General features: G+C 43.5%; 1 protein-coding gene across 1 annotated transcript in view; it reads right to left on the bottom strand.

Annotated features, from left to right (window-relative positions):
* The window catches only part of HPSE2 (heparanase 2 (inactive)), a 541,259-nt gene continuing 514,434 nt past the window's right edge, over positions 1–26,825 (bottom strand). The window contains exons 11-12 of the mRNA XM_070432547.1: positions 24,868–25,014; positions 1–5,763 (exon numbers count right to left, since the gene is read on the bottom strand). Coding sequence (XP_070288648.1) covers positions 5,598–5,763; positions 24,868–25,014 — 313 coding nt within the window. The 3' untranslated portion in view covers positions 1–5,597. The remainder of the gene's footprint in view (positions 5,764–24,867; positions 25,015–26,825) is intronic.

The following is a 26,825-nucleotide window of genomic DNA, read 5'->3' as shown; positions in this document are numbered from 1 at the left end:
AGAGTACTTGAAGCAAGCTTGTGGGGGACAGGGGGGAAGGGTAGGGCAGCACACCATGAAATCAAAGGTTCCCAGCATGTGTTAGTTCATCAGGCAATCAGTCTTAAGGTCAAGGACAACAGTGACCTCCCTTTCCCCACAGAACACCCTGAGAACAGAAAGTTAGAGTATTCACATTTTATTACTTACAAAACATTACCTCAATATATAAACTACCTCATGAACCCAAGCCTCTGCAATCATCAGGTTCATATAAACCTTAATATATTCTGTTTTCTGGAAGGAAATATTAACACCTGTTTAAATCCCCTGCACAGAGAAGAAACTTTCCCTGGGAGGTGTTCCTGCACTCATTTTGCCAACTTCCAGATCAAGAGAACGAAGGTTTCTTTTTGCTTCTCCCAAAAATATAATTTATTACATAACATTTACAACTTAAAAAAGAATCCTAGAAGATTTTTATGAGTAATAATTAGAAGAGTAATGTTAGTGATGTCTCTGCTGGGTGCATGAGACAGTGGGAGTTATTCACGAGCTGGTCATTTGGGACTTGTCAGCTCCTCCCAAATGCTCCCAGAGCTCCCAGGGACTGCTCTGGTGCTTGGAAGGAAGTGGGTGCCAAAGCGTTTGATTTGCTCTCTTTTGGTGTTTTGGCTTTCTTGTTTTGGAGTGATATTTGTGAATACTACCCATAGGACAATGATTAGTGGACTTTCTATTTAGTTTGGGAAGGTGAAGAGAGACTTCCAAACCTCTGGGTGGTGGAGGGAGGAGGAGCAGGGCTAGCAGAGGCAGCATGCATGGGTGCTAACTGGCTCCACCGCTTACCTTCAAGACTTAGAATATCAAGACTCATCACCTGTGGTGGGTAGTGGTGGTGGGAGTGGCCATTTAAATTATTCTACAGAAAAACACACACGGAGGGGAGCAGACTAGGAGGGCCACTGGTGGGCCAAGTTGAGCCTGGATTCAAAATTCTATAGCCAAGGCTGGTCATAACCCAATTCACTACTCATCAGAGTTGTTAGCTGCCTACCCCAAACCCGAGATCAACTGTCCTGGGTGAAGCCACTACTAGAGTTGTCTGTAGACACACACAGGATGTTAAGAAAGCTAGCTGTGGGCATAATAGAGATGAGAAAAAGTTGGCCATAACTAGTCCAATAAGCGAGAAAGGAAGTACAATGCAATGAGAGTAGGCTTTGGAATCCAACAGATCTGGGTTCAAGTCCCAGTCCTGCCCTCTGCTTATCCAGATGGCTTTGGATGGATTACTTCTCTGGTCCTCCCCAAGTACTCACTGCCCAGGACTGGGATAGAAAGGCAGTACAGGAGCCTTTGTGTTCTTGTTAGTGGAACTGAAATGGAGTGACTATAATGTTCTAGTTGTTTGGGCCTTATAATGACTGCTTCTCTTTGAGAACCCTTACTATCTTATTTTTAATTCTGGCTCATCTTATGAAAAGATTGCAAACATTTCTACAACCAAAACTGAATTCCCTCTCAGTACAGCAGATTTCCCTGGGCTCCAGGTTGAGGACAGAGTGGCTGGCAGAGGTGAGGCTGTGGGACTGGAGAGTAAGTAAGTAGAAGTGAGCAATTGGCAGTGTCCAGGCTGGGGCAGTGGTATGAGGTTGGGAAGAAGGGGAAGTAGAGGAAGCCATGCTCCATAAATGTTTATGCCCTTTCTTCCCTTGCCTTTTCCAAGCCATAGCTCTATTATTTTTGGTTGCTCTATTGATATTTCAAATGTTTAAAGTCCTCCCCTGTTCTAACATTTTTATCCACCTGGTTGGCCTTTGCTTCTGCAGAGATTAAACACTGCCCTTTTGTTTTCAGAAATAAACCCCAGGAGGCTGCAGAGCTGGAGGGGCTTCTCAGGCAGATTCCACCACCAACCTCTGACCTGCCAGAGCTGTAGGGCTTGGCCCACCTGCCCGGGGAGAGGCTGGGGCTGCAGAGAGAAAGAGGGCCTTGGGAATGATGATCTGGGAGTCCTAGGCCTGTTGCCCTGTCTGGTATTTTCAAGCTTTTCTCCATTTGGCGATAATGCCAACATCCCGCAGCTGCAGTGTTTTCAGGGCACTAGAGGAACTGGGACACTCTCTCCAAATAACAATGAGAATTTGTTCTGAGCCTTTGCGATAAGAAAGGAGAAAGAAAATCATTCCTAGAGGCAGAAGGAGCATAAAATCATCTCCACAAGACAGAGTTTTCATTACCCATTATCAGGCGTTCAAATAAGCACTTTGGAAGCCCATCTTTTGGTTTAAAATAAATGGTTCTTAAGTCTTAGGTTATCTCAGCCACGTCTTGTTTTAGGAGGAAATATCTGATCGGGGAGGCTGTGGGTGAGCTCTTTTATCCCGGGCCCAGCCTGGCAAGCTGCTCCGTGATGTGGATGGTGGTGCTGAATTCTGCCCCAGGCTCCCTTTTGTGGGAAGTGTGATAGGGGAATCCATTCGAAGGAGGCATTCCCCCGATTGAGTCATCACCCCGACACAAATGAAAAATCCAGGATAGATGCGGTGTTTTAAAATCTCTATGGGATGTGATTTTATATTGAGTTTCTTGGTTTTCTTTGAACAATGCAAATACTTCTTCTGTGATTCAGTTGTAAAGTTAGAATTGCAGGACTCCAGAAATAAATCTCAGTGGTCCTCTCTCTCTTTTAATTAACTAGAAAAAGCAAAACCTCTTAGGAGCCACGTTAAATACACAGAGAAAGACAGAAGAAGCAGGAACTGCCTATGTTCCCCACATGTAGAGGCTGAGTGAAGAATCGGCACTTACAGAAAGTGCACTCAGTGGAGCTTTGGGGGTCTTGGCTGTGCTGAATTAACAGAACCTAGAAGAGGTGAAGGGGTGAGTCTGTGAACTGGGCAGCCACTGAGCTTGGTGGTTAAATGAACAAGCTCTTGATTATTCTGAGCTCAGCAAACCATTGCCCTGGGTGATCTGGGAACGTTCTGGACCCTCTGCATGAATTACAGGAAAAACAGGGGCTACTGTGTCTGTAAAGCAACCTAGCCCAGGGCCTGCCTGCAGGGACCTCAGGTAGCTCTGGTTGTTACCAGGGGCCCTGCTGCTCCGCCTGCACCCCCTTTTGGGGAAACAACGGTTTGGTCTTTCATTTCTCCTTTTCGCTCTCTTCCTCACTTGGGGCTGTCTGTCACTTCTTTCCCCTCCTTTCTCTCTCCACCCTCTCAGAGCTGAAGCTTCAGGGGGAGGTGCCTGTTTCCAGAGGAGAGGGACCCTCTGAGTTACCCCAAGGCTGCATGTCAGGGTCCAGCCTCTAGGCTGAGCTACCCGCTGACTGGGCCCAGCTCATTCCCGTCTCCCCTCTTGCTGCACCTCCTGTGTGCTGTTCCTTCTGTACCTAATAATAAGCCTGTCAAAACCACACCCGCTCCCTTCCTTACACAGAAATGAGCCTGTCAGCTTCCCTCTCTCAACTCCCAGTTCTTCAAGCTGAGACCCCTCCACGCCCTCTCCCGGTTCATCCTCCTCCTGTCTCTCACCTACTGCTCACTCTGCAGACTTGGCCCTCATCCTTATTTAACACCTTGGCATCTTGGGCAGTTTCCCTGGCCTCTGGCCTCAGCGACCCTGCTTCTCCCTTCCATTCCCAGCCTTTCACAGTTCACTCCCCTAGTTGGAACCCTGTGACATTGACAAATATCTCCTCCTTTTAAAAGAGCATCATTCGTGTCATTTATCCTGAGATAGAAAATCACATCTACAGAAAAGGAAGGAATTTCAGCCACGGATTGTTTGCAAGGACCCCACAGCCCAGACGGAAGGTCCTCATGATGAACTTCAACTCACTCCACTTGCTCCTGTCCACCTGGGAGCTTCCCACCAACCATCCCAGTTTCCCCTTCAGTCCTGCTCCGGATCCTGCCTTCCCTGGAATGGCTAACCGAAAGCTGTGTTCACTGCTCAGAGGAGTTGGTCTGGGACAAGAGGGACCTGGTCGTGTTTAGTGACCAGATTGAATTTCTGCCTAGTGAATGCACTGAGAGGCACACAGCTACTAGTGAAGAGGCAGGAAGATTAGATTCAGTGGTATCTTAAGGCGAGAACCTTTGGTTTATACCTCTTTTTTATTTTTAATGGTTTTGGTCAACCAAACCATTAAGGGCTTATCCTTAGTAAATATTCTTTAGAATTTGAGGCAAGTCTAATTGTTTGTTTATTGTTGTGTGTGTACATGTGTGGTGATAGTTCGGTGTGTGTGTGTACATGTGTGGTGGTGGTTTTATGTGTGTATGTGTGAGGGTGTACATGTGTGGTGGTGGTTTGGTGTGTGTGTGTGTGTGTGTGTGTGTGAGTGTACATGTGTGGTGGTGGTTTGATATGTGTGTGTGAGGGTGTACATGTGTGGTGGTGGTGGTTTGGAGTATGTGTGTGTGTGTGTGTGGACATGTATGGGGGTAGTGGTGGTGAACTGTGTGTGTATGTGTGTGTGTGTGTGTGGACATGTGTGATGGTGGTGTGGTGTGTGTGTGTGGACATGTGTGGTGGTGGTGTGGTGTGTGTGTGCATGTGTGGTGGTGGGGTGTGTGTGTGTGTGGACATGTGTGGTGGTGGTGGTGGTGTGTGTGTGTGTGTGTGTGGACATGTGTGGTGGTGGTGGTGTGTGTGTGTGTGTGTGTGTGTGGACATGTGTGGTGGTGGTGTGTGTGTGTGTGTGTGTGTGTGGACATGTGTGGCGATGGTATGGTGTACTTTCTCTTTGTACCGAAACTCTCCCTCACAGCCGCATGACGGATGATGATTGCTTTTTGTGGTGCCTACTACATTGCTCTCCACTCAATGTATATTGTTACCCGACTCCCATTCCAACCCTGGGGGAATCTGGATTCACAGAGGAATAGAGCCTTCTTATAAAATCTGGAGTATGATTGCAATTTTACTTTTGAAGCACTGGCTTCCCAGAGGAATAGCCAGTGATTGATGCCACTGTCAGAAATCCAGATGCACACACTCATACATCAGCTGGGAAATGACACAAAGAGCTCACCCATCAACCAGGGCTGACTCACCCACTTGCTCCCCTCTGGGAAGAGAGCTCATAGGAAACCCAGTGCAACAGCAGGGAGCAGACAAGAAAAGGAGTGTGCTGGTGGTGCAGCGTGCTTTCTCTTTGTGCTGAGACTTTGGAAGAGGATGGGGCTCTCAAGGCCCACCAGGCTTTGGTCCTTGCTCATCTTCTGAGGGCAGCAGCCACAGGCTACGGCCTATAGTAACACTGCGGTGTGACCAGGATCTGGGCAGTTATTTCATTTGTCAGGGGAGTGTGCTTCAGCTGGGTCTCATGGTACACATACAAGGATACAAACAGCTCTATACACACAACTTCAACCTGATAAAGGTACCTGTGATGTCCACATTTTCCTTTGGGGTGGATGTGACCTACCTAGGCTAAGCTCGTGCTACCTTGAGAGAGCAAGTCTATGTTGATTCCAGCAGGATGGGGCAGCAGAGACTGGTTTGTTGCTAAGAAGATGTCTGAAAAGTAAGGATACTATTAGGGCGGAAAGGTGGAAAGCAGTCCAGCAGGCCTGCTGTTATTTCATGAATGTGAGGGTGGCTTATCGGTAGCGGCAGGCCAAAGCGTTGACATTCTTTACCACATAAAAGCCCATGGTAACTGGAGGGATGACCAATGTCCGGCCAGCCCGTAGGGGGCGGGGCTTCAACTCTGGGAGGGTCCCATCGTCCACCATCACTAAGGGCTGCCCGTTCAGTTGCACTGACCTGTGGAGAAGAGAAACAGAACGGAACTCAATAATGCATTATAAGGGGGCCATCGCCACAAAGCCTGGGCAGCCCCAGACTGCTGCCTGTCTGTCTGATACATGCACAGCTATCACTTACTGACACTTGCTGTGCCCAGGCTTTCACCTAGCAGCTTTATTTTATTAACACATTCAAACATCTCAGCAACACTCTGAGAAAGAAACTCATTATTCCCTTTCTACCTGCAGTGGTTAAGTGACTTGCCCAAGATCATACAACTTGTAGGTCTGGGTGTCAGGATTTGAATACAAGATAACTAGTAGTTCCACAGACACATCATTTAGACCAGCGATTTAGACCAGCGGTCGCCAACCTTTTGGACCTCAGGGACCACCAGTGGTTCGCAGACGACCGTTTGGTGACTGCTGATTTAGACAAGTGACAAGTCTCTGAGATGCAGAAGTTGAAAAGTGTCTTTCTATCAATCAAATATATCTATATCTATATCTATATCTATATCTATATCTATATCTATCTATCTATCTATAGAGAAAGAGAGAAAGAGGGAGAGAGAGAGAGAGAGGGAGGGAGAGAGAAACACCAATGTGAGAAACATCTACAGGGATCGAACCTGAAATATATGTCCTGACCAGGAATTGAACCGTCAACCTTTCAGTGCACAAGATGATGTTCAGCCAACTGAGCCACACTGGCCAGGGCTCATGCTTATATTTTTAAAAATCATAATAGCACTTTAGTTAGACCTGTGGACTGATGCACAGGCTTAAAATTATTTCAGAAATCTATTTAACTAGAATTTTTCATTAATTTGATAGCGTAGAGAACTGACATCATATTACTTGTATGGGGTTCTGAAGAAGGGGAGAGACATAGTTAACAATTCCCCTTTTTCTAATTTAAAAATGAGTTTTCATATCTAACATTTAACAGATGTTTTCATTTTTAGCAATACAATGAAGTATAAGGTGACAAAAGTAGGCATTTGTGATTACAATTCACCTATCTTGCCTGCCTTTATTCTTCCTGTGCAGCAGCCATCTTCACACTGAGAGGGGGCCACATGCATAGTGCACTTAGAGGAAAGGGGAACAGATCACCCATCCTTGGCCTGCAGTACAAAATCCAGACAACTTCCCAGCTGTTCCTGACTGGGGAGCAACTTGTACAGTCACATACTCAGAATGAAGCTCAGCTTTATGGGTCAGTAGAAAAGGCCAGAACCAGGGCATGAGCTGCAAATAAGGCTGTGAGTTACCCTGAGAAAACCAACATTGCTTAGTGATGACTGCTTCTGGGCCTTGTCTAACCTTCACTGTGATAACATTGCAGTGATATCATCTGAGCAGTAAAAAGAATAAAGTGTTAGAAATTGATACAAAGGCCTTTGTTTAGTGTTCCTTCTGTGCTGTGAATGATAGACAGGTTTAGAGAGAGATAATCAGACCCTTGCCCAATGGAGCAGTGAATTCCTGAGATAAGTGTGTTGTGAATTGCTCCCCATGGAGGAGAGTGAGGCAGAGAGGCAGCTCCAGGCTGGCCCTGCATGAGTAAGTTTGGGCCCAGTCCAGCTCTGACAGGCCAGAGGGTACAGCCCCCCTTTTCTGGTTGGGATGGCTAAGGAATGAATGAGCGGGGAGGAGACTCTTATATAGAGCCAGGCCTGCCTCTGGAAGGTGTGGGGGTGGGAACATCAAGGTCTGAAGATAGGAGTTGACCTCGTCAAATATGCAAGGAGCTTATGCTCCAAATTTGAGTGGTTCTCTCTGGTGAAGACAGTCTACTCACTGGTGTGGGAGGCAGGGTGAAGAGAGGTATTTCTGTTGCAAATAAAACAAAACAAAAACCCAGACAGGTCTTAACAGTGTATTTTTATTATTTTGTTTCAGGTGGTGTGCACTGTCAAACACAAGTTCACTAATACTAATTAATCTTTCCAGAGCACACTCAAATGTATATCACTCCTCTACTTGAAAACCTTCAGTGTCCCTCTTATACACAGAATTAGGTGCAAGCTCTCCCCTTGAGGAATTAGCTATTGCCCTTTTAGATTCAGGCGACCCCAGAGTACTGACATCTTTGGCTTCTAGGCAACACAAAACCAAGTATGATAGGCAAGCCTTTTAATTTCTATACTAATAACGAGTAGGTATTCTGGAAAAGGGCCCATTCTGATTTCCTTATTGGTTGGTTAGAAAGCTAACTCCGAGTGGGTGGAATCAGGGAGCATGGTCAAGATCTGGACTACCTCTAAATTCAGGAGCCCGACTGCTGACTTGCAAGATGCTATGGCAAATCTCTTAACCTCACTTCCTGCACTTTCTGCATCTGTAAGAATGCTACATAGGGTGTAGTGCAATGAAATAAAAATATGAAAGTCCTTTGCAAGTATAATGAGCCATATAAGCAGGGAATGGTGTTTTTGTTAATCTTTTCATTGCCGTTATGAGTAGATAAACTTTTTGGTCCTAACACTGGAGTGCTCGGTGGCAATGACTAGTTTCATGGTTCCCTGCTTAAAGCCTCTCTTCCCTTGGCTCCCATGTTCATTCTGTCTCTGCCTCTCTCTTGGGTTTCCCCCTTTGTTTCTTTTCCAGGGGGACTGTTCTCTTCTACCTGCTTCTCAGATGTTGGGGTTTCCGGTCTTTGTCTTGGACCGCTTTTTTTTCCATACTATGTACTCCCCCTGAGTGCTATACCCACACCCAGCACTTTATTATCCATATGTCCATGCTTCCCAAGCCTGCATCTCTAGCTTAGATCCTTCCAACTTACGTATCTCCACTTAACTGTCCCACAGGAACTTCGAAGTCGCTATGTCTAAAGTAAATATCTTCTACTCAAACCCTGTCCTTTTCTCTGCCTTTTAATCTTTGTGTTGGTACCACTATTTGTCCAATTAGCTAAGCCAGAAATCTGGGAGCCATCTGATATTTCTTCCCCAGTTCCTGTCTGTAGGGCCCCTACATCCAAGCAATTCAACCTTTTCACATCTGCTTCTTTCTCACCATTTACTGCTATTCTTTTAGTTCAGACCCTTCCGCACTTGCCACACTGACCTAGTAATGCTCTGTTGCTGTCACTGCTTCAAGCTCTCCAGGAACTCCCCATCCCTTCACTTGAATATGGACACTGAAGCCTAGCTCCAGCTACCTCTCCAGTCTCAGAGCATGCCGGTATCCTCACTGCAATGCCCACTCACTGTGGATCACAGACCTCTGGGTGCGTGGGGGGCGGGGGGGATGAGCTGGCAGTTATTGTAAGGATTTCATCAATATATGCATGAACAAAGATTGCTTTACAATGAAAAACTAGTAAGTCTTGCTCATACATGAGATAGTATTTCTTAAATGAAAATGTCAGATACTGTTGGGATTAAAATACACGAGTTCACTTAAAAGTATAGTATATATTTCTGAAATGTGAATGCCAGTAGAAACTGTTGGGATTAATAAGACACAAAATGATTTAAAACTGTAATAAAATTCCCAATATGATTTCTTTTTGGAGGATAAGGGCATCATGTGCTTTTTTTCAAACAAGAGTTCCTAAAAGAACAATGACTATAATGTTGACATTACCAAGGAAGCCCCCTGCTCTCCCAAGGCCCACAACCTTGCCTCAGCATGACCAAATTACTAAATGACTTGCAATTCAGCTTCTGGGTTGCTGCAAAGGAGCTCTCTGTTAGATGAACTGCTTGGGTAGTTGTAGGGCTTGCTCAGGTGTTGCTCTCTCTGGGGATCTTTCTCCACCCCCTGAGTTAGGAGCCCCAAACTTTACCTATAACTACCTCACTGAACTGTAGTGATTTACTTGCTCTCTTACCGGACGGTGAATTAGCTGCAGAAAGGGACCATGTCTTTTGTCCTTAAATTCCTGGTGCCTAACAAGATGCATGTCACAGAGTAGGGACAAAATATTTTCTGAACAAGTGAATGGATTTTTGAGGTGTTTTTTTTTTTTTTTTTTTTGCATTATTTCTTGTCTTGGGTTGAGTTTCTCCAGTTCTAAGGAGGCTCCCTGGAGGCTCCCTGAGTGTCTTTACAGATTTAATTGACACAGTGATTTTCAGCCTTTTTCATCTCATGGCACACATAAACTGATAAAATTTTGCTGCACACCAAAAAAATATATTTTTTGCTGATCTGACAAAAAATATAAGTATAATTTTGATTCATGCACACTGGATAGCTGTTCTTGTGTTGGCTGTTGTCATTTTTTTATTTGACAATCTAAGAGAAAAGAGGTTAGTGTCCCTGACCAAATAGTCAGGAATTGCATGTTTTAAAACTTCTTGCCTCACACCACTCTGTTGTGGTACACCAGTTGAAAACTGTTACATTAACATACCAATTGCTCTGGATAAGTCCTGAATTATCACTGATTCTCAGTCACTCACTAGATAATCCTACCCCAACCTGAAATAAGTTTCATTACTAGTGTTTTTCATCCTTAAAAAAAGATCTATAAGACAAACTCTTAGCTAAGCCAACATGAATTAACTGTGTGAGGCCTTGAGTCCTCTTATGTCCTTATTTACAAAGTCCCTTCATTATAAAGATGGCCTATGTGCTTACCACCTTCATTCTATTTTTCCTGCCTCCATCAAAAACATTTTTAAATTCTGTTATCCAGTGACATCATATCATGCTAAATATTCCAATGTTTCATTTTTATTCATTGAACAATTTGCAAATTTGTAAATATTATCAACTTAATTATAACAGTCACTGATTACTGAGCACTATGTGAAAGGCACTACGCCATGATTTACTTGGACTGTTGCATTTAGTCCTTACAACTACCAACTGAGGCAGGTGCTAGCGTCCCTACAGTACAGATGAGGAAGTAAAAGCTTACCCAGTCTAAAACTCTCCTAAGTCACACAGCCAGTGAGTGACAGGGCTAAGACTGCACTGCCCTTCACCATAGTCCTGTCTGCCCTTCCTTGTGATTGCTAAAGAGCCCCCTGAAGTACTTAGGGCAAGCACTATTATTATTATTGTAACTTTACTATTGAGATGAGGTCAGAGAGGTTAAGCAGTCTGGACAAGGTCATATAGCTAATAGGCTTCCTGACACCTCTTTCTACTATTTCATGTTGTTCTCTCCAATTCCAGATGGCACTCACCAGGATCATGTTTCTTTTCTTACAAACCTTTCTTATCATATTTTCATCATATTCTGGGGCCTCCTTACTGCTTAGGACTTTTCAAACCAAACACTAACTGATCCAGTCTATGTTGAACTATTTCTCTTAAATCCCTAGGTGTTCAGGCCATTTAAATTATCCAAATATTAGGACAACTGGGCTTTATCACCATCTGTTTTTACAAAGTCTGAGTTACTTTTCAATTCCTAAAGTTGTTTTCTTTATTTTGCATGCTATTTGAAAGGGGATTCAATGTCTCAATGTGGAGTCAAGTCCTCTGCTCTCCAGGTCTCTAAGGGAGCCTCTTGGCCTGGTCAACCTCCTTCCCCTCCCGCGCCACCTGTCCACAATCTCTGCTCGTCATGGCTTCCCATTGTCCTTGCTAGCAGTGGACACTGAAGCAAACTTTTGACCATCCTGAGGTCTCAGAAGCAAGTCTGGTGAGAATACCCTCTGGCCATCTTGAAGGTAATTTGCTGGACTCTGGCCCGGCCCCAGGTGGATTTTTGTAGGGGCACAGGCAAGGGAAGCCTGTGTATTATTGGGAGCAGCCTTGAGATGTAGTGTCTGGTTCAGGCTGGCATATTTGGGGTCTTGGTGGGAGGTGAAGGGACTTAGGGGTCAGTTCTGCCTCAGCCACTTTGAGAAAGTCATTGACCTTCTCTGAGGGTGGGTTTCTCAACCTGTAGGGTGGACTGGATGAATTCTAACTTTTCTTTAGGTTTGAACATTTATCAGGCAGGTGGCCCACAGCAAAACAGCTAGCCTGAGGTAGAGTTTAATGTCAAATTCAGAGTGATCTCACACAAATAGAAATCTGATCATGACATTCACCTACCTAATTGTCTAGTGCAGCCGTGGGCAAACTACGGCCCGTGGGCCGGATCCGGCCTGTTTGAAATGAATAAAACTAAAAAAAAAAAAAAGACCGTACCCTTTTATGTAATGATGTTTACTTTGAATTTATATTAGTTCACACAAACACTCCATCCATGCTTTTGTTCCGGCCCTCCGGTCCAGTTTAAGAACCCATTGTGGCCCTCGAGTCAAAAAGTTTGCCCACCCCTGGTCTAGTGACTCCCTGCTGATTTTAGACATTGTCCAACGTCATTACAAGATCCCATAGCCAAGGCCTTCTACATACTCCTTCAGCCCCTTAGAGGCTCACTGTAGCCCCTACACATTCCAGCTCCCCACCACCCACCACCCACCACCCACCACCCACCACCAACTTTTCTTTTGTGCTGCAATTTCCCCAATCACAATCTCTCATTCTCAGTGTTTTTGAACATGTTCCCTCTGACTAAAACCTTCTCCATACTCTCCCCGCTTCCAGCTTCCTCTTCCTGGCTAACTCCTATTAGTCCTTCAGGTCAGTGCCCCTCCAAAGTGCTCCTATATTGGCCAGGACTTCTTGGGTCTCAGCACTCATCACATGGTATTGGGACTGCTGACTGCTTGTTGGTCTCTCTACTAAACAGGAAGGCCGTGTTTCTGTCCTATTCATCCTGCATGCTCCTGTCAACCAGCTCACAACACAGATTTGTGATAAAAGGACTGGATATAAATATGTGGGTAGCGGAAAAGACTCTGGAATGGAAGCCAGAGACCAGAGTTTTAGTGCACACTCTGAGCATGACATGTGCAGGCCTAGATATGTTACCAGTCCTCTCTGGTCTCAACTTCTGGATTGTTAAATGAAGAGGGAGAGGGGGGGGAGGGAGGGAAAGGAGGGGAAGGGGTTGGGGGAGAGGGAGAGAAAAGAGAATAAATAAGAGTCTGAGTGTGTGTGTGTGATTGAGTGGGTATATGGGGGCCAGTTGGCGGGGGTATCAGTTCCCTTTGCTCCTCATAACCCGAACAGCTAGTTCTGACGTGGTTCCATTGTGCTTCCCCATGGGCCACTAGAGGTCACTCTTGTTCTACACATCGGTGTCAGAGAGCATGTCAGGGCTGCGGCTCCCAGGAAGCCAGAGAGGGTCCGCCTGTCCCCACAGACCGCTCTCAGTCCCAGGAATGCCAGGGGGTGAGCCCTGTGCTTGGTCTCCAGAGGAACAAACCACAGGATCAATCAAATCCCAACAAAACGTTGTGGCGGACCACTTGAAATGGGGCTAAAATTAAGGAAACTTGCAAGCCGGACTGAGACTCCTGCCTGGGGTGCGGAATTCCAGGCCAGTGTGTGGAGAGGGGGTCTGCGCAGGTGTGAGGCTGGCCGATGCCTGTGTGACTCTGCGCCAGGCTCTCAGGTCCCCAGTCCCAGGCGTCCCCTCGCACTAGCCAGCGTGCACCTGTGTGTTTTACAGGCCCCAGGCCAAGTTGCCCCCTGGAGGCCTCCTGGCTGAGTTAGAAAGCTGGTATGCGCAGCTGCCCTGCCCTTCTCCAGGTCAGGGGCAGGTTAGAGCCCGGAGGGAGCAGGCCAGGTTTGAGGAGGGCCCTAGCTCCCCTTTCCTGCTCTGGGAGGGGCTGTGCATCTGGGGTCGCTTAGAGAGGAAGTTCTTTTGAAACAGCCATGAGTGATCGCTCCTCCACTGAGAGGGCTGCTCTAAGCCGCCACTGCAGCTAGTGTCCCTGGTCCCACATGCCCAGCTGGAGCATAGGCTGTAGGAAGTCCACCACCCTCTCTGGGGTCATGGGGAGGCTTACTTCCTCCCAAGGGTATCCTGCACTTTTTCTCCCTGTGCTTTTTGCTCTGCATGGAATCTAGTAGCATCTGCCAAAAGGCGTACTCTTCCCTCCAGGCCCCATGGATGTGGCCTCCTCCACGGGCCTTACCCAAGGGCCCCTCCATTTGAGCATGCATCCTTCCCAGCTTTATTTTATCCATGTGCAGGAGTCATTTTGCCTGCGAAACATATTTGTTTTCATTTCTTAATTTTCATACCACGTGGTTCAGTGCCTTCTTGCCTATGATAGTAGTTCAAATTAATGTCTGTCCAGTTCTACTCAGGCAACCTCTCTAGGAGTTCTCATGTGGCTGGTTAGGCACTCCTTTCCCCTTCTCTGTTGTTAGAGAGAGGAGACCAAACAAGAGAGAAAAATGGAGATAAAAGCTCCCTGTTCCCCTTGTCCCTCCAAAAGCTCACATCATATATGAAGTTCCTGGCCACGGAGACACTGGGAGGCTGATGAGATCGTTCGCCCTTCATCCTACTCTTTGAGGGCATATTGACACAATGAGGCATATCAATCAAGCTTCCTTACCACTGAACAGAGAAAACCCTGGGACTCCTTTATGCAAGCAGAGCTGGGGATTTTATAGGCAAGTTGCTAGGAATATAGGTTTTTCCTATTTGCAGTCAGGTTTGGGGGTCCTGCTTTAATGTGTTCTAATCAAGTCTATGTAACTATTGTCCAAGCCATAATGAGAGTCTACCATGTGCTTCTATCAGCTTAAAATAACTTAGCACACTTGGCAGACAAGATGAGAGCCCAGCTAAGGAACCTGGACTTATACCGATATTATTAACTCCCAATAGATGAGGGAATCATCTGGGGGCAGTTTATGAAGAAAATTTGATTCTGTGATATCTCAAAGCTCCATGTCATAGCCATATCACTCTCATACTACAGGATACAGTGGAACCAGCAATAAAACTCATGAGGACTTGAATATGTGGTTAGCTCTGTTCCCTTTGCATTGCAAAGATTTGACGCCATGGCCACCGACATTCACAAGTTGTGTGTAAAGGCATTATTCATATTCCTACTGTTCTTTGTGTTGTACAGATGTAATTACAACAGACGTAGCCCTCACCCATTAACACAGAAAACAAAGAAACATGCAAATGTGTGGTCAGACACACTGTAATTAACACGTTATACAAGGAGAGAGACAGAATGAAAATCAGCTTCTTGGCCTGAATTTCAAGCCCTCTGATTTTGGCACTAATATATTTTTATGGCCTCTCCCTTCAGCCCACAAAGCATTCTATATTCCAGTCATGAGAGACGATGTGCCACTCCCACACCCCCAAAACCAAAAAAAGTGGCCCTTGAACCTTTGTGCTCCCAAACTTTTAGTAAGCTCGCCTTCCTTCCAGCATTTCCTAGACATAGGGTTCATCCTGCTGGTTCTTGCTCGATGGCCCTCCGCCCTGCGGGTTTCCCAAATTCCCAGGTCAGAATTCATCTCTCCCTGCCTTACATTCCCACGCTCCTGTATTTAACCTCTTGTGGTTTGTATCCTCTGTGGGGAGGGACCAGGTTTCCCCAGCCCTAGTTGTGGGAAGCTGGAAGAGGCAGTCAGGGGGGTGAGGGTAGGTCAGGAGCATCCCTTTACAGATAGTCTGCAGGTGAGATGAAAAGAGTCAGATAAGAGAGCCGGTGAGTGTGTGTGTGTGCACTCGCGGTGCACTCACATGAGCACAGACAGGTTTTCCCATATGTAACAGTATGAAATAGAGTCCATAAGCCATGCCCAAAATTAGTTCCATCACTATAAAGTCATGGCTCCCTGGATACCTATTCAAATATATTAAATCAAAGGGATAAATGTCTCAGTTTGATCAGAATTTGACAGTGTTCCCTATAATATTAAGTGCACTGGTGTACCCTCAATAGGGAAAAATAAGATGTTTCCAGTAGTGCAGTTTCTGTTCCAGGGTCCACAGATGTCAAAGTGCAAAGAGCATTGCACTCTGAATCATTCCTGCAAAGATAAGCAGGAAAGAGGCAGTCTACTAAATGACTACTGGCAGTTGGTACACAGTTTGGTACTTCAGCCCCTTGTCTGGAAAGAAACACATCCTGTATGGGCTCTCAATGCTTGGCAGCCAAAGAAATACCAATTCAGAGCCCAGGCCCTGCTATAGGGACGAGGTGGGTTAGGACTTTTCTGATGCCTGGACCTTAAGAAGACCAGGGCCTCTTCTTCTCAATGCACCAGAACTGCCTACATGTTCTGCTCCCTGCCCCTCGGTTGAGAATCAACTGCTGGGAAACATGTTAGCTTTACACCAACTTGCGCATTTACCAGTGTTTCATCCAAGTCACCCAGAACAGAATGGAAATCTCTGCAACAAAGGTCCCCAAGTGAAAGGAGGTGAGGAGGTGAGGCCACAGCCTTGATGGACAGCTATGTAGAGAGATCCCAGCTGCTGGGAGTGAGCTGGAAGAAAATCTAGTCCATAACCGGAAACAAATTCTCAGAAAACAACAGTGCAAACTGTGGATTTCTAAGCATCTTGGTTTAAAATGTCAAGTCACTGTAAAATATAAAAGCATTTCATAATCCTCTAATCTGCACAGTGATCTGTATATTACTACATCACTAATCGGGGAGTTAAAACAAGTAAGAAAACCTTCGGGGAGTTGTACACTCAGGCACAAGAACTCCTGGGGGGCTCATGGCATGTTCACACCTTTGGCAAAATGGCTCAGTGCCTGAATGCAGAACAGAATCTGGGTGGAATCAAAGATGCAAATCAGCAGGGCTTTTGTTTCAGCCTGTTCTCCAGGGACAAGGGTTCCCACCCTGGCCACATATTTGAATCACCTGGGGAGCTTTAAACACTACTGGTGCCTGGGTCCAAGCCCAGAGATTTTGGTTTAATTGGTCTGGGGTGAGGCTTGGGCATTAGGGTTTGTAAAACTCCTCAGGGTGATTCAAAGTACAGGCATGATTGAGAAGAAAGAATGGGAGTACATTTGCAGCTGAGGGTGGAGGGGAATCAACTTTCTAACCATTCCATTCTGAATTAATTTGGAATAAAATAAGCTTTTTAAACTCCTTTAGAGTACCATGTCAGGAGGTCACATTTTTCAATCTAAAAGGAAGATGTGAACTTTTAAAAGGCATGCTTTTCTTTGACTTGTATGAAATGAGCATTTTTGCTATTTCAGTGGAAATGCTTTATTTCATGTTTCTCTTGTATCATGTACACCAGTGAGATGCTCCTCAGCACTTACCAGGGAGATGTATGTAGTACTTTGCAGGGTGGATTCAGAACTGAACTAGATGAAGCATTTATACACATAACAAACTCGAGTTTCTTTAGCACTGAAAGGAACAACATTGTCCTTTTCTTGAAGTGCATGTTCTAAGTCATTTGATTGTCTCAAGCTGTGTCACAGAGAGATGCCTATGGACAGAATGCTTCCAGCTCTTGAAGCAGGAGGAGCTAAGGGGATTAAATATATCATCCATTGCCCTTACTATGTTTTCTAGATATATAGGTAATTATTTACTTAGGCAGTGCTGTAGACATTTTGTATAGCTACCATCTCTTTCTTAGCCACAAACACCCCCAAACTAGCACAAGGTTTAAAAGAACCCAGACTCCTCTAAGTTTTAGTGAGGAAGCATAAATTGACTAAAGATTTGCAAGGCTCATTTCTCTGTATATTTTCTCCTCTTTCTTTTTTCTATAGACCGACTTAGAGCCTTATTTACGTATAAGTATTCTTACAAATAGATAGTCTCATATATACCTATATTTCTTCTGTTACAGTCTACTTGAGAACGCTAACTTCCTGTTCCCCCACGGCAGCTCTGAGGTCTTGCCCTCACAGGCACCTGTCCTGCCAATCACCTGAGATTGGAAGTTCCCAGTCCCTGCAGCTTCCCTTTCCTCCCGGGGCTCTGAGTGGCCTTCAAAGGGGCTGCAGATGATGTGGTTGTATCTGCACTAGTAGGACCCTGTATTCAAGGTAAGGGGCTTATATTCTAACCCTTACTCTTAAATAAAGGATCTTTTTAAAAATAGCATTTTGAATCAGCACCTGAAGCCCTCACACACTCTCAGTTTGGACAGCACCACTGTTGATGCTCTTCACTTCTTATGGGACGTCAAAATGAATTCCAAATGCATTAAAGAAACTGAGATAAAAACAAAACCACAAAGAAACTAGGAATAAAATAAAGATACCTATTTATCTTATTTCAGAAATATGAATACATAAAAAATATAAGTAGAATGGAAGAACTCACAAAGCAAAAGATAAATAGATTTAACTATATAAAAGGGAACACTTCTGTATGTCAAGATAATACCCTAAAAATGAAATAGCTGGAAAATAGCAAATAAAATATTAGAGACAATATTTCAACACATATGATAGATAGCAAAGGGGAAATTGCCTTATATTAGAAAAAAACTTACAAATCATTAATAAAACAGATAACACCCCAGTAGAAAAATAAGCAAAGGGCATAGAAAATGCATAAAAGTAATACAATATTAATAGACATAAAATATTCAATCTCACTAATACTCAAAAAATACAAATTAAATAAGAATATGATTTTTCATTATAACATTGCAAAGATTTAAAACTATTACTGTTCTGTGTGGATGAGGTAAATTATAATAAAATGTTCACATTTCCTACTCTTTCTCAGACTTTTACAATTCAGCTTGTCTAAAGTAAGAAAATTGAACTGTTAATCATATGAGATAAGGGTCTAAAACTCAGTAAATTCTAAGGCAAAGAGGATAGTGAGCAATCTCTAAACCAAGCTATTTGAAGAATGGTTGAATGAGCTGAGAATGTTTAGCTTGGAAACTAGAATTCTAAGGGGAGACATATTGAAAAATTGTTATAAAGAAGGTATAGATTTACTTTGCTTTATTTTTTCTAAAGCAAGGGAAGAAGTGGGAAGAAAACACCTTCTGGCCACATATAAAGAGGATCTTTTCTACAATCAGAGCCGTCTAGTCTGGGAGTGGGCCAACTCATGAGATGAGTAGTCTCATCGAAGAGAAGCTGTCAGGGATATTATAGAAGAAACATCTTCATCTCTAACAGTACTTCCTTTTGTTTCCCTCTATAAAGTCATCTTTTAATAAGTGCAGAACTTTCATAGAGTAGTTTATTTTAAAGACTAGAGGCCCGATACAAGAAATTTGTGCAAGGGGCTCAGTCCTCGCAGCCGAGGCAGGTTGCCTTGGCCCTCGCAGTCCCAGCTTCATCTGGAAGGTCATTCAGCTGTCTAGTCTAATTAGCACATTACACTTTCATTATTATAGATAAACTAATTTAAATGATCCCAGACTAATGAAGATACAGTAATGGAAACCTGCAGGGAGTACATCTGGTTGACCAGAGTACAAAAGCTCCAGGTACCAACTAAGTATAGAAGTTAAATACTTAGATGCCTGGAGTTGCTGAGATAAATGGAGTAATGGCCCTTTGGTCCAGAAAACAGGTCTTCAGATTTTGTGTTGAGTATATGGGTAAGAAGTCTTGGTATAGAACTTTTAGGGTTAAGATTTTTCCCAAAGCTCCTTTTGCCAGATTCCAAAATAAATAGCTTCCAGTTATCATCAGAGAGAGATTGTGATCGGTCTGGTGGTAGCCAGTTCAGCCCTCAGGACTTTTAACACTAGCCAAGCACTGAATCTGGAAATGAAGTATCAGAATGTGGTCTGTTCCAACACGGACATGAAGTTATTTTTAAAGTCTTAGCACCTGGGAGTTACTTGAGTATTTTCAGAACCAATCTGTTTGGCTAACATTAAATGACACCTCTATAAAGGCATGCAGTTAGATGCCAATGTTTCTCTTTGATATAGAATTTAATGGGGGTAAAATCAAAGCAAAAGTTGTATCCAAGAGAGATGGGAAAAAAAACAATATGTAGATTAGGAAAAACAATGATATTCATTTCTTCCCCAAATAGGCAAAACAATGTTTGGTTCACAGAATCCTTGAGATTCTTTCAGGTAAAATCATGGCAGTTGGAGGAGAGACTCATGCAGGTATGAAATTCAAATGTTTAATATGGAACCTATTACCCTCAAAGCAGAAGTACTCTTCACCTCTGATGGCACCATCCACAGGCTGCTTCCTGCTAATTGTTTGTTTCTTTACTTCTAATAGTGATTAACTATTTCAGGGCAGAGACCTATGAACTGTCCCTTCCCCCTCCAAACATCCCACATTAAATAACTTTTGAAGGCCAGGTGCTGACATGGCCTGTCATTAGGTTGATGAAGAGATATTCTGATCTGAAGTATTCATATTAAACTTTATGTTTAGACTTTTCCCCTAATTTGTCTACTTGGGATTCCTGAGTCCTTATAGTTATAGGAACACAATTCATTTAAAATTTTAGCCAGATTAATTGCCATTGCATATTAGACTGTGGAAGAGGAAAAAGTTACGTCTGGCACAAAGTACAATCTCAATCAAAGTTGATGAATGTTGAGGATATATACTCTTCAGTTTCCCTGGGAAATGTTTCCTGCCAGCATCTTTCCCCAGAGATGGACCTCTGAGGGTGGGCTCCAGCAGGTATAGGGCAACTGGCAGTGTCTGTGTATGGGGTCAAAATATAATATTTTGAGATTCATTTTTAGAGACCTCAGATTAAATTAATTTGTAATCACTCCTGGTATTTAATAATTCTGTAACTGGGAAGCAGAATCTTAGAAGTGGTACAGTGTAGAACTTTTAAGAAGGATTTGAAATTAGGACTTGTGAAGAAAATTTAATGGAACTGGGTTGAGTTTAGTGTAAAGGAGAGAACATTGCTGAGTAACCTAATACTTTGAAAACATATTCATTATGTAATGAGCCTAAGATGAAATTAAACCAGACAGTATCATGATGGAGCTCAGTTACCCATACTGTATATTTGTCATGGGTCATTATAATTTTATATTACTGGGCTGTTGAGGTAGTACAGTGTTGAAGCAAGTACACTGAATTTGGGGTCAGGAGAACTGAATGCTAGGTATTTTCTAGCTCTATCACCTAATAGCCGTATGACTCTTGAGAAGTCATTTAATGCTCTAAAACTCAGTTTTTTCAATTCTAAAATGGGAGAGAGGCAGGAATTGTTCTACTTACTTCATGGTGCTGTTTGGAAGGTTAAAGGAGATAATGGCTATTAAAGCTCTTTATTATCTATAAAGTTCTAGCCACAGGCACAGCAGGCCCCAGTGTTATATAAGTGTTCTTATAAAATGCAGACAGAATTGAGACTGTGGGCACTCCTTCCCCAGAGGTCTTTAAACACAGAGCATCTCCTAGTCCAGATGTCATAGCCACAGACTTTCTGAAGGCAGGGGAATGAACCAGAACACCTTGAAATGTCATTCCACTCCAGGACTCTCAGCATCTGCTAATTCCCTCAAGCCAGTGTGTCAGAATAGAGCAGCCAATGTGATAGAAGTTGTTTTCTTCTTTTCTAATTTTTGGATAGTTTTCCATTCAAGTGGAATTGAACAAGACACATAGGGAAGAACACTGGGATCTAACCAAACACCTGCTCTGGGTTGGATTTTCTCTCCATAAAGTGAGTCCTCCTGTTTTTTTGCTGTAAGTTGACTTGTTTGGCCTGACTTCATGTGGCTTCTCTGTTGAAAGACATTGGACATATTTATGTCTGGGGTAGAACTGATTCCCTAGAGGACAATATTTATTGATCTGTGAACTTATGAAGCACTGGACAGATTCTCTCCTTTGTAGATGGTAGAGATGCTCCCAAAGGTGCCCTTTGACTTGTCCAGAAGGGGAACTATTATTGTCTTGGGTGTGAATGGTCAGTCTTCCTCACAGAGAGGTGAGAAACCAGGGAACATGACAGGGAGGGACTGGCAGCTGGATATTTTTTTGGAGAAAACCTAGCCCGATATTACCACCACTCCCTCCTGTAGCATAGTCTCTTTGTGTGCCCTTTTAATGGCTTAAAGAAGCTACTTTGCTGGTGAGCACAGAGACAACCAGCTCCACAAGTGAAATGGGAGTGTGGCAAAAGGGGAATGAAGAGAATAACAGAATATTAGAATTTGATGGGAAGCGGTAATCTTTTACCTCAGCCTCCCACCGAGTGAGGAATCTCAGAGCACCTCTGAGGTGGCCATGGCTTCTCAGTCTCTGACTAATAAGCTATCTCCTGAGAAAGCCTATCCTGGCCTTGGTCGGACCAGGCAAGCCATGGGAAAATGAGCTCATTTTGTGGTGAAATCTTTCTCTTTTAAATTTTACTCCATGGTTTTCTGTCATTTCAGAGGATTCTAGTCCAAATCTGTTTCTTTCAGTTAGCAGTCCTTTCATTATCTGAAGTAAGTCCTCATGACTTACCTTAATTTTCTTCTCTGAATTAAGTCTGCCATTTCCTCCAGCCATTCTTGAAGAACATATATTTCAGATACAGTATACCTTTCTCTTGTACACACTGAAGTTTTGTAAAAGTTTCCCTTTTCCTATCCTAGAGGTTATAGAGCCCCCACCTTGTATCTGGTTCCTAGAATGAGAACTATCTCATTTTAAGAGTTGAGACCCATCTCATATGGAGGAGAATCTGATAATTTGTTCATGCACTGAGATGAGAAACAGGAACCTTCATTGTTGTCTTGGATGCTGGGATTATGCCTGATCAATGGTCCCAAAGGGGCTTCCTGTGCAATAACACCTGGCATACCTGAGCCCTGAGTTCACATGGAGATACCCTTTCAGAGATTTCAAATATTTCCAGTCCTGAATGGCAATTCTAAGAGAAGGCAAATTACCACATGTTCTCTACTAATCAAAAAAGTTTGCCAATGTCTCTCTCCTCCTGAAATCCTAGGAGGGAACACCAGAATGCCTGGCTGGTGGCTTGAATGGTGCACTGACTTGCTCTGTATCTTCTTCTGGGTTCCTCCAGACAAGCAATTGCAGGATCCCTGGCTCCCAGAGTTAATATGGCTTCAGGCCACAGCTAGGAATTAGACACAGAACACAGAACCTGGCCCCAGAGGCTTATAAATGAGAGAAGGAGACACCAAAGGCTAAAATCACTTCCTAGCATTTGCTTTCATCCTTTCCTGTGGACTCTGCTGCACCAAAACCACGTCCTTCCTGTGAGACCCCCATCCCAGAACCGCTGAGGGCTCTTGCTCTTAGTAGTTACTAAGCAGAGTGTGGGATGCAGCACTGAACCTGTACATGGCAGTCCCTGTCTGATAGCTGACAGTCCAAGATGGCACAGCACAAGTCAGAGCCACCATCTCTAGAATGGGAGAGGTGGTAAATCAGCAGTAGTTTACAGGAGAGAAACAGGGTTAGAGATGTGAGTGGAGGGCCCACAATTCCACAGAAGAGCAGTTGCAGGGTTACATTCAGAAGCCAGGTCTGTTGACTTCCAATCCAAAACTCTCTTTAATATCATAGATGTAAAATTATATGTGGCATCTGTATTTACATTCATATGTATATATATGCATGGGTGTGTAAAATTTTCTTTGTAGGAGGCTTCATTTCACTCATATGTTCTAATTTGATTCTCACAATAACCCTTCTGACAGTAAGGGAGCTGAGGCTTGATCACACATGCAAATGGTAGCAACTGGATTCACATCTAGGCCTGGTTCCAGCTCCCTCTTCTTCTAATTGCTTGGCATTGTTATTTGATCTCAGTGGGTATTACCAAGTCCTCTTCAGGACCCCTGTGGAACGACTAGGCATTAAGTCAATTCCTTCCATGGGGTACACACGGTCTTCCTGACACCGGGCAGGCTCAGCTCCTAATCTCTTTGGTTCTAGAGGACCCTGAACTGTCACATTCGCTGCTAAAGAGTCAGCCCCTCTGCCACACGTGACTTTTAGGTCATTACTGAATGGCAGTGGGAGACTTGAACAAATGCAGGGTCCTCAGAAAGTCAGACCAAGGGTGAGAATTTTAGAGCTGCAAGGGAGCTTACCAAATATATAACATCCCTTGAATTTTGTAGATAAAGAAATTGAGGCCTAAGGATTTGGATTAAAGGATTTTCCCAAGTCATAATTATTTAGTAAACCAGAACCAAGTGTCCTGCTGAGGATGAAGACCGGAAATTCTTCACACTAGTCATGAACTGCTGGGAAGTTGAGAGAGGGGATAAAACAGTCAAGAGAGTTCCTCTGATACAGGTATAATTGAGAGGGGGCGGTGGGGGGGAAGAAGAAGCAGTGTGCATGTAGCCAGAAAACAGAGCCAGAATGTGAACTAAGACTGAAAATACAGATCTAGGGTGGGCTAAAAAACTCAGTAAGTAACTTCCCAGATTGTGTTTTGTTCCCATTGCACATACAGTTGGAAGCCAAATGCAAGCCACCAAGGTTGCAGTGCAACAGCGAACAATTAAAGCGCAAATAGTTGTGGGCAGCTGTGGGAGTGCAAGCCACCTGCTCCAAGTTTACAGCTTTGTTTAACTTGGTAAGCATTAAAAATGGAGTGGGAACACTCCCAGTACCACATCCCATGCCCTTTCTGGGAGGCCTTACTTGGGGAGCTGGGGTGGCTTTACCCTTGATCAGGCCCTTCTCACTGTGGCCTAGAGCTGCTTTCTATTGATAGTGATCAGTGTTGTCAATAGCCCCTAACAGAAACTGAGGGAGGTAGGGAGTATCACAGAATTATATATTTATAAAGTTTGAAGGGACCACAAAGCCCCCAGAATATACCTTCTCTCCTGTTATTCAGATAAGAAAATTGAGATCCAGAGAGGTGATGTACCCAAAGTTACAAAGTTAGGGGCAGAACTGACTTTTGTCTGAACTTCTGATCTTTTGTTCAGTGCTCCTTCCTCTAAGCCCCACAAGGTTTATAAATAATGCCAAATAGGGAGTTATAGCATTAGAGAATGTTATGACTGGAAGGGGCATTGTTCTCAATTCCCAGTGTTTTAGGTTGTCACATGACTAGGGGGTACTATTGGGGGGTGCATAGGGCCCAAGGATGCTAAATAGCTTGAAATGTGGTAATCCTGCATAACGAAGAATCCCAGATACCAAGAGTCACCTTGTTGAGAAATATTTTGTCCATCATTTTACATTATAGTTGAGTGATCCAAGCCTAGAGACAGGAGATGCTTGACTAGGGTCCCAAAGGGAGTCAGTATTCCTCTGACTCCATCCTACTGAGCCCCTGAGTTAATTAGCAGCACCCTTGGTACCTTCAGCAAAGGGGAGACTCTAGATCCTTCCCCACCCAGCTCCTGTTGCCCTTGCGCCTAAGCTATTTCCAGGCCAGCACTTACTTGGACTTCAGGCCCTCCTGTCCATAGGGCTGCAGCAGATACTGGTGCACAAGCTTGTCCCTGAGAGTCCCAGCCAGTTTTATTTTCTTTCTTGATCTGTGCAGGTTGATGATAAAAAGTGTAATGGACCCTCGAACATAGTTGTGGCTGAGATTCAGACAGAGAGAAAGAGAGAGAGAGAGAGAGAGAGAGAGAGAGAGAGAGAGAAGATGGAAACAGTGGTCAGTTAAATGCTTCTAAATAATTTACAGACTGCATGAAACAGGACAGCCCTAGGAAAGGCCACTTTATTTTATGGTTCTCGGCCACCCTAGGCCTTCAAAGACAGGAAGGGCTTATTATTGTGATTTTCTGCAAAGAAGATGCTCACATCTCACCACACTCCATTTGTTTTTGTTTAAATGCATTGCAATGATTTGAAAAAACAAAATATCTTTTTCTGAGTATGGAAGCAAAACATGCTAATTGCAATAAATAAATAAATAGATAGATAAATAAATAAATAAATAAATAGAAAAAAATACAAAAATGAAAAAAGAAAATTCCCATAATCCAAGTATTTTGGAATATAATAACATTTTGGTAAACATCCTTCCAGTAGTTTTTAGTTTATTAATTTAACAAATATTTACTGAGTATGTGGCACATGCATACATATTTCTCAGTTTTTCCATAACTGGGATCACATTGTTCACACAGTTTTTCCAGTTCATGAGCATCGTAAACATGTTCCCATCTTATTATGTGGTATATTCTGCTTATAAAAGAATGCTAAATTCTTCAATCATAGAAATGCAGCATAATTTATTTACCTAATGTCCTACTTTGTTTTCAGTTGTTTGCCATTATAAATTATGTGATGAAGCACTTTGCACAGAAACCTTTTTCACATCATGATTATTTCTGATGGATGAAGTCTTCAAAGTTGGAAACATTAGGTCAAGGGGAATGCACATTGTATGATTCCTCACCAACTCTTTATTCCCAGTGGTGTCCCTCCCTGTGGAACATTTTCTGTCCCTGCTCTGTTGAACTCTAGAGTGCTCACGTTATTGGCTTTGCTCAGTGAAATGTGGGTGGATAAGGCCTCTGGGCAGAAACTTTAAGAGCCAACCCATGTTTTGCCATGCCCCTTTTCTCCCTGCCAGAAGACCAGCAATGTTCTTGGCTAGAGGGGCCCTATTGACCTGCATCCTGGAGTGAAGATGATATGGAGCAGAGCTGCAGCTGAGCCGTGACAGACACACAGTGTGAATGAGAAATACATTTTCTTATTGAAAGCCATGGATATTTGGAGGTCTTCTGTTATCACAGCATAACCTCACTGATCCTAACTGATACACACATTTTGATAGCATTCATATTAATTCTCTAGAAAGTTTGTATCTTTTTGCTCTGGTTGACTATGTATAAGAACACACATTTCCTCATACCCTTAAGAACACTGGATATTAACCTGTCTCAACCTGAGAGGTGATAATGGGATTTCAATGTTGTATTAATTTGTATTTTTTAAAAATTCATACTGAGGTGCAGCATTTTTTTCATCTGGCATGTAATTTCTTCTTTTGTAAACTGACCATGTCTTTTGCCTCTTTTCTATTGGTTTATAAAAACTATTTATTTATTAAGGATAGTGATCCTTTGCCTGCATGTATGTTATAAAATGTCCCCCAGTTTTCTTTGACTAATTCAGCTTGTTTATACTGTATTTTATGTATACAAGTTAAAACTTTTATGTAGTCAAGTTTATTGATCTTTATTATTTCTGCTCTAGCTGTTTTACCTACTCCTAGATTATAAAACTCTTCACCATTTTGGAATCCTTTTAAACCAGTACAGGATGTTCAGAAGCCTGTGAAAACTATATGTCTACATGGCCTTTCAGCATATATCAACAAAACTATAATGATTTCCTTCTCTCTTGTAGGAAAAAATATTTTGTTTTTAAGGGGTCC

Source organism: Myotis yumanensis, unplaced genomic scaffold, assembly GCF_028538775.1.
Source record: "Myotis yumanensis isolate MYYU_CA2020_CCGP unplaced genomic scaffold, mMyoYum1.0.hap1 SCAF_13, whole genome shotgun sequence".
NCBI lineage: Eukaryota > Metazoa > Chordata > Mammalia > Chiroptera > Vespertilionidae > Myotis > Myotis yumanensis.
The sequence above is the reverse complement of the archived record's forward strand: the minus strand, read 5'-3'. Positions and strand labels throughout refer to the sequence as shown.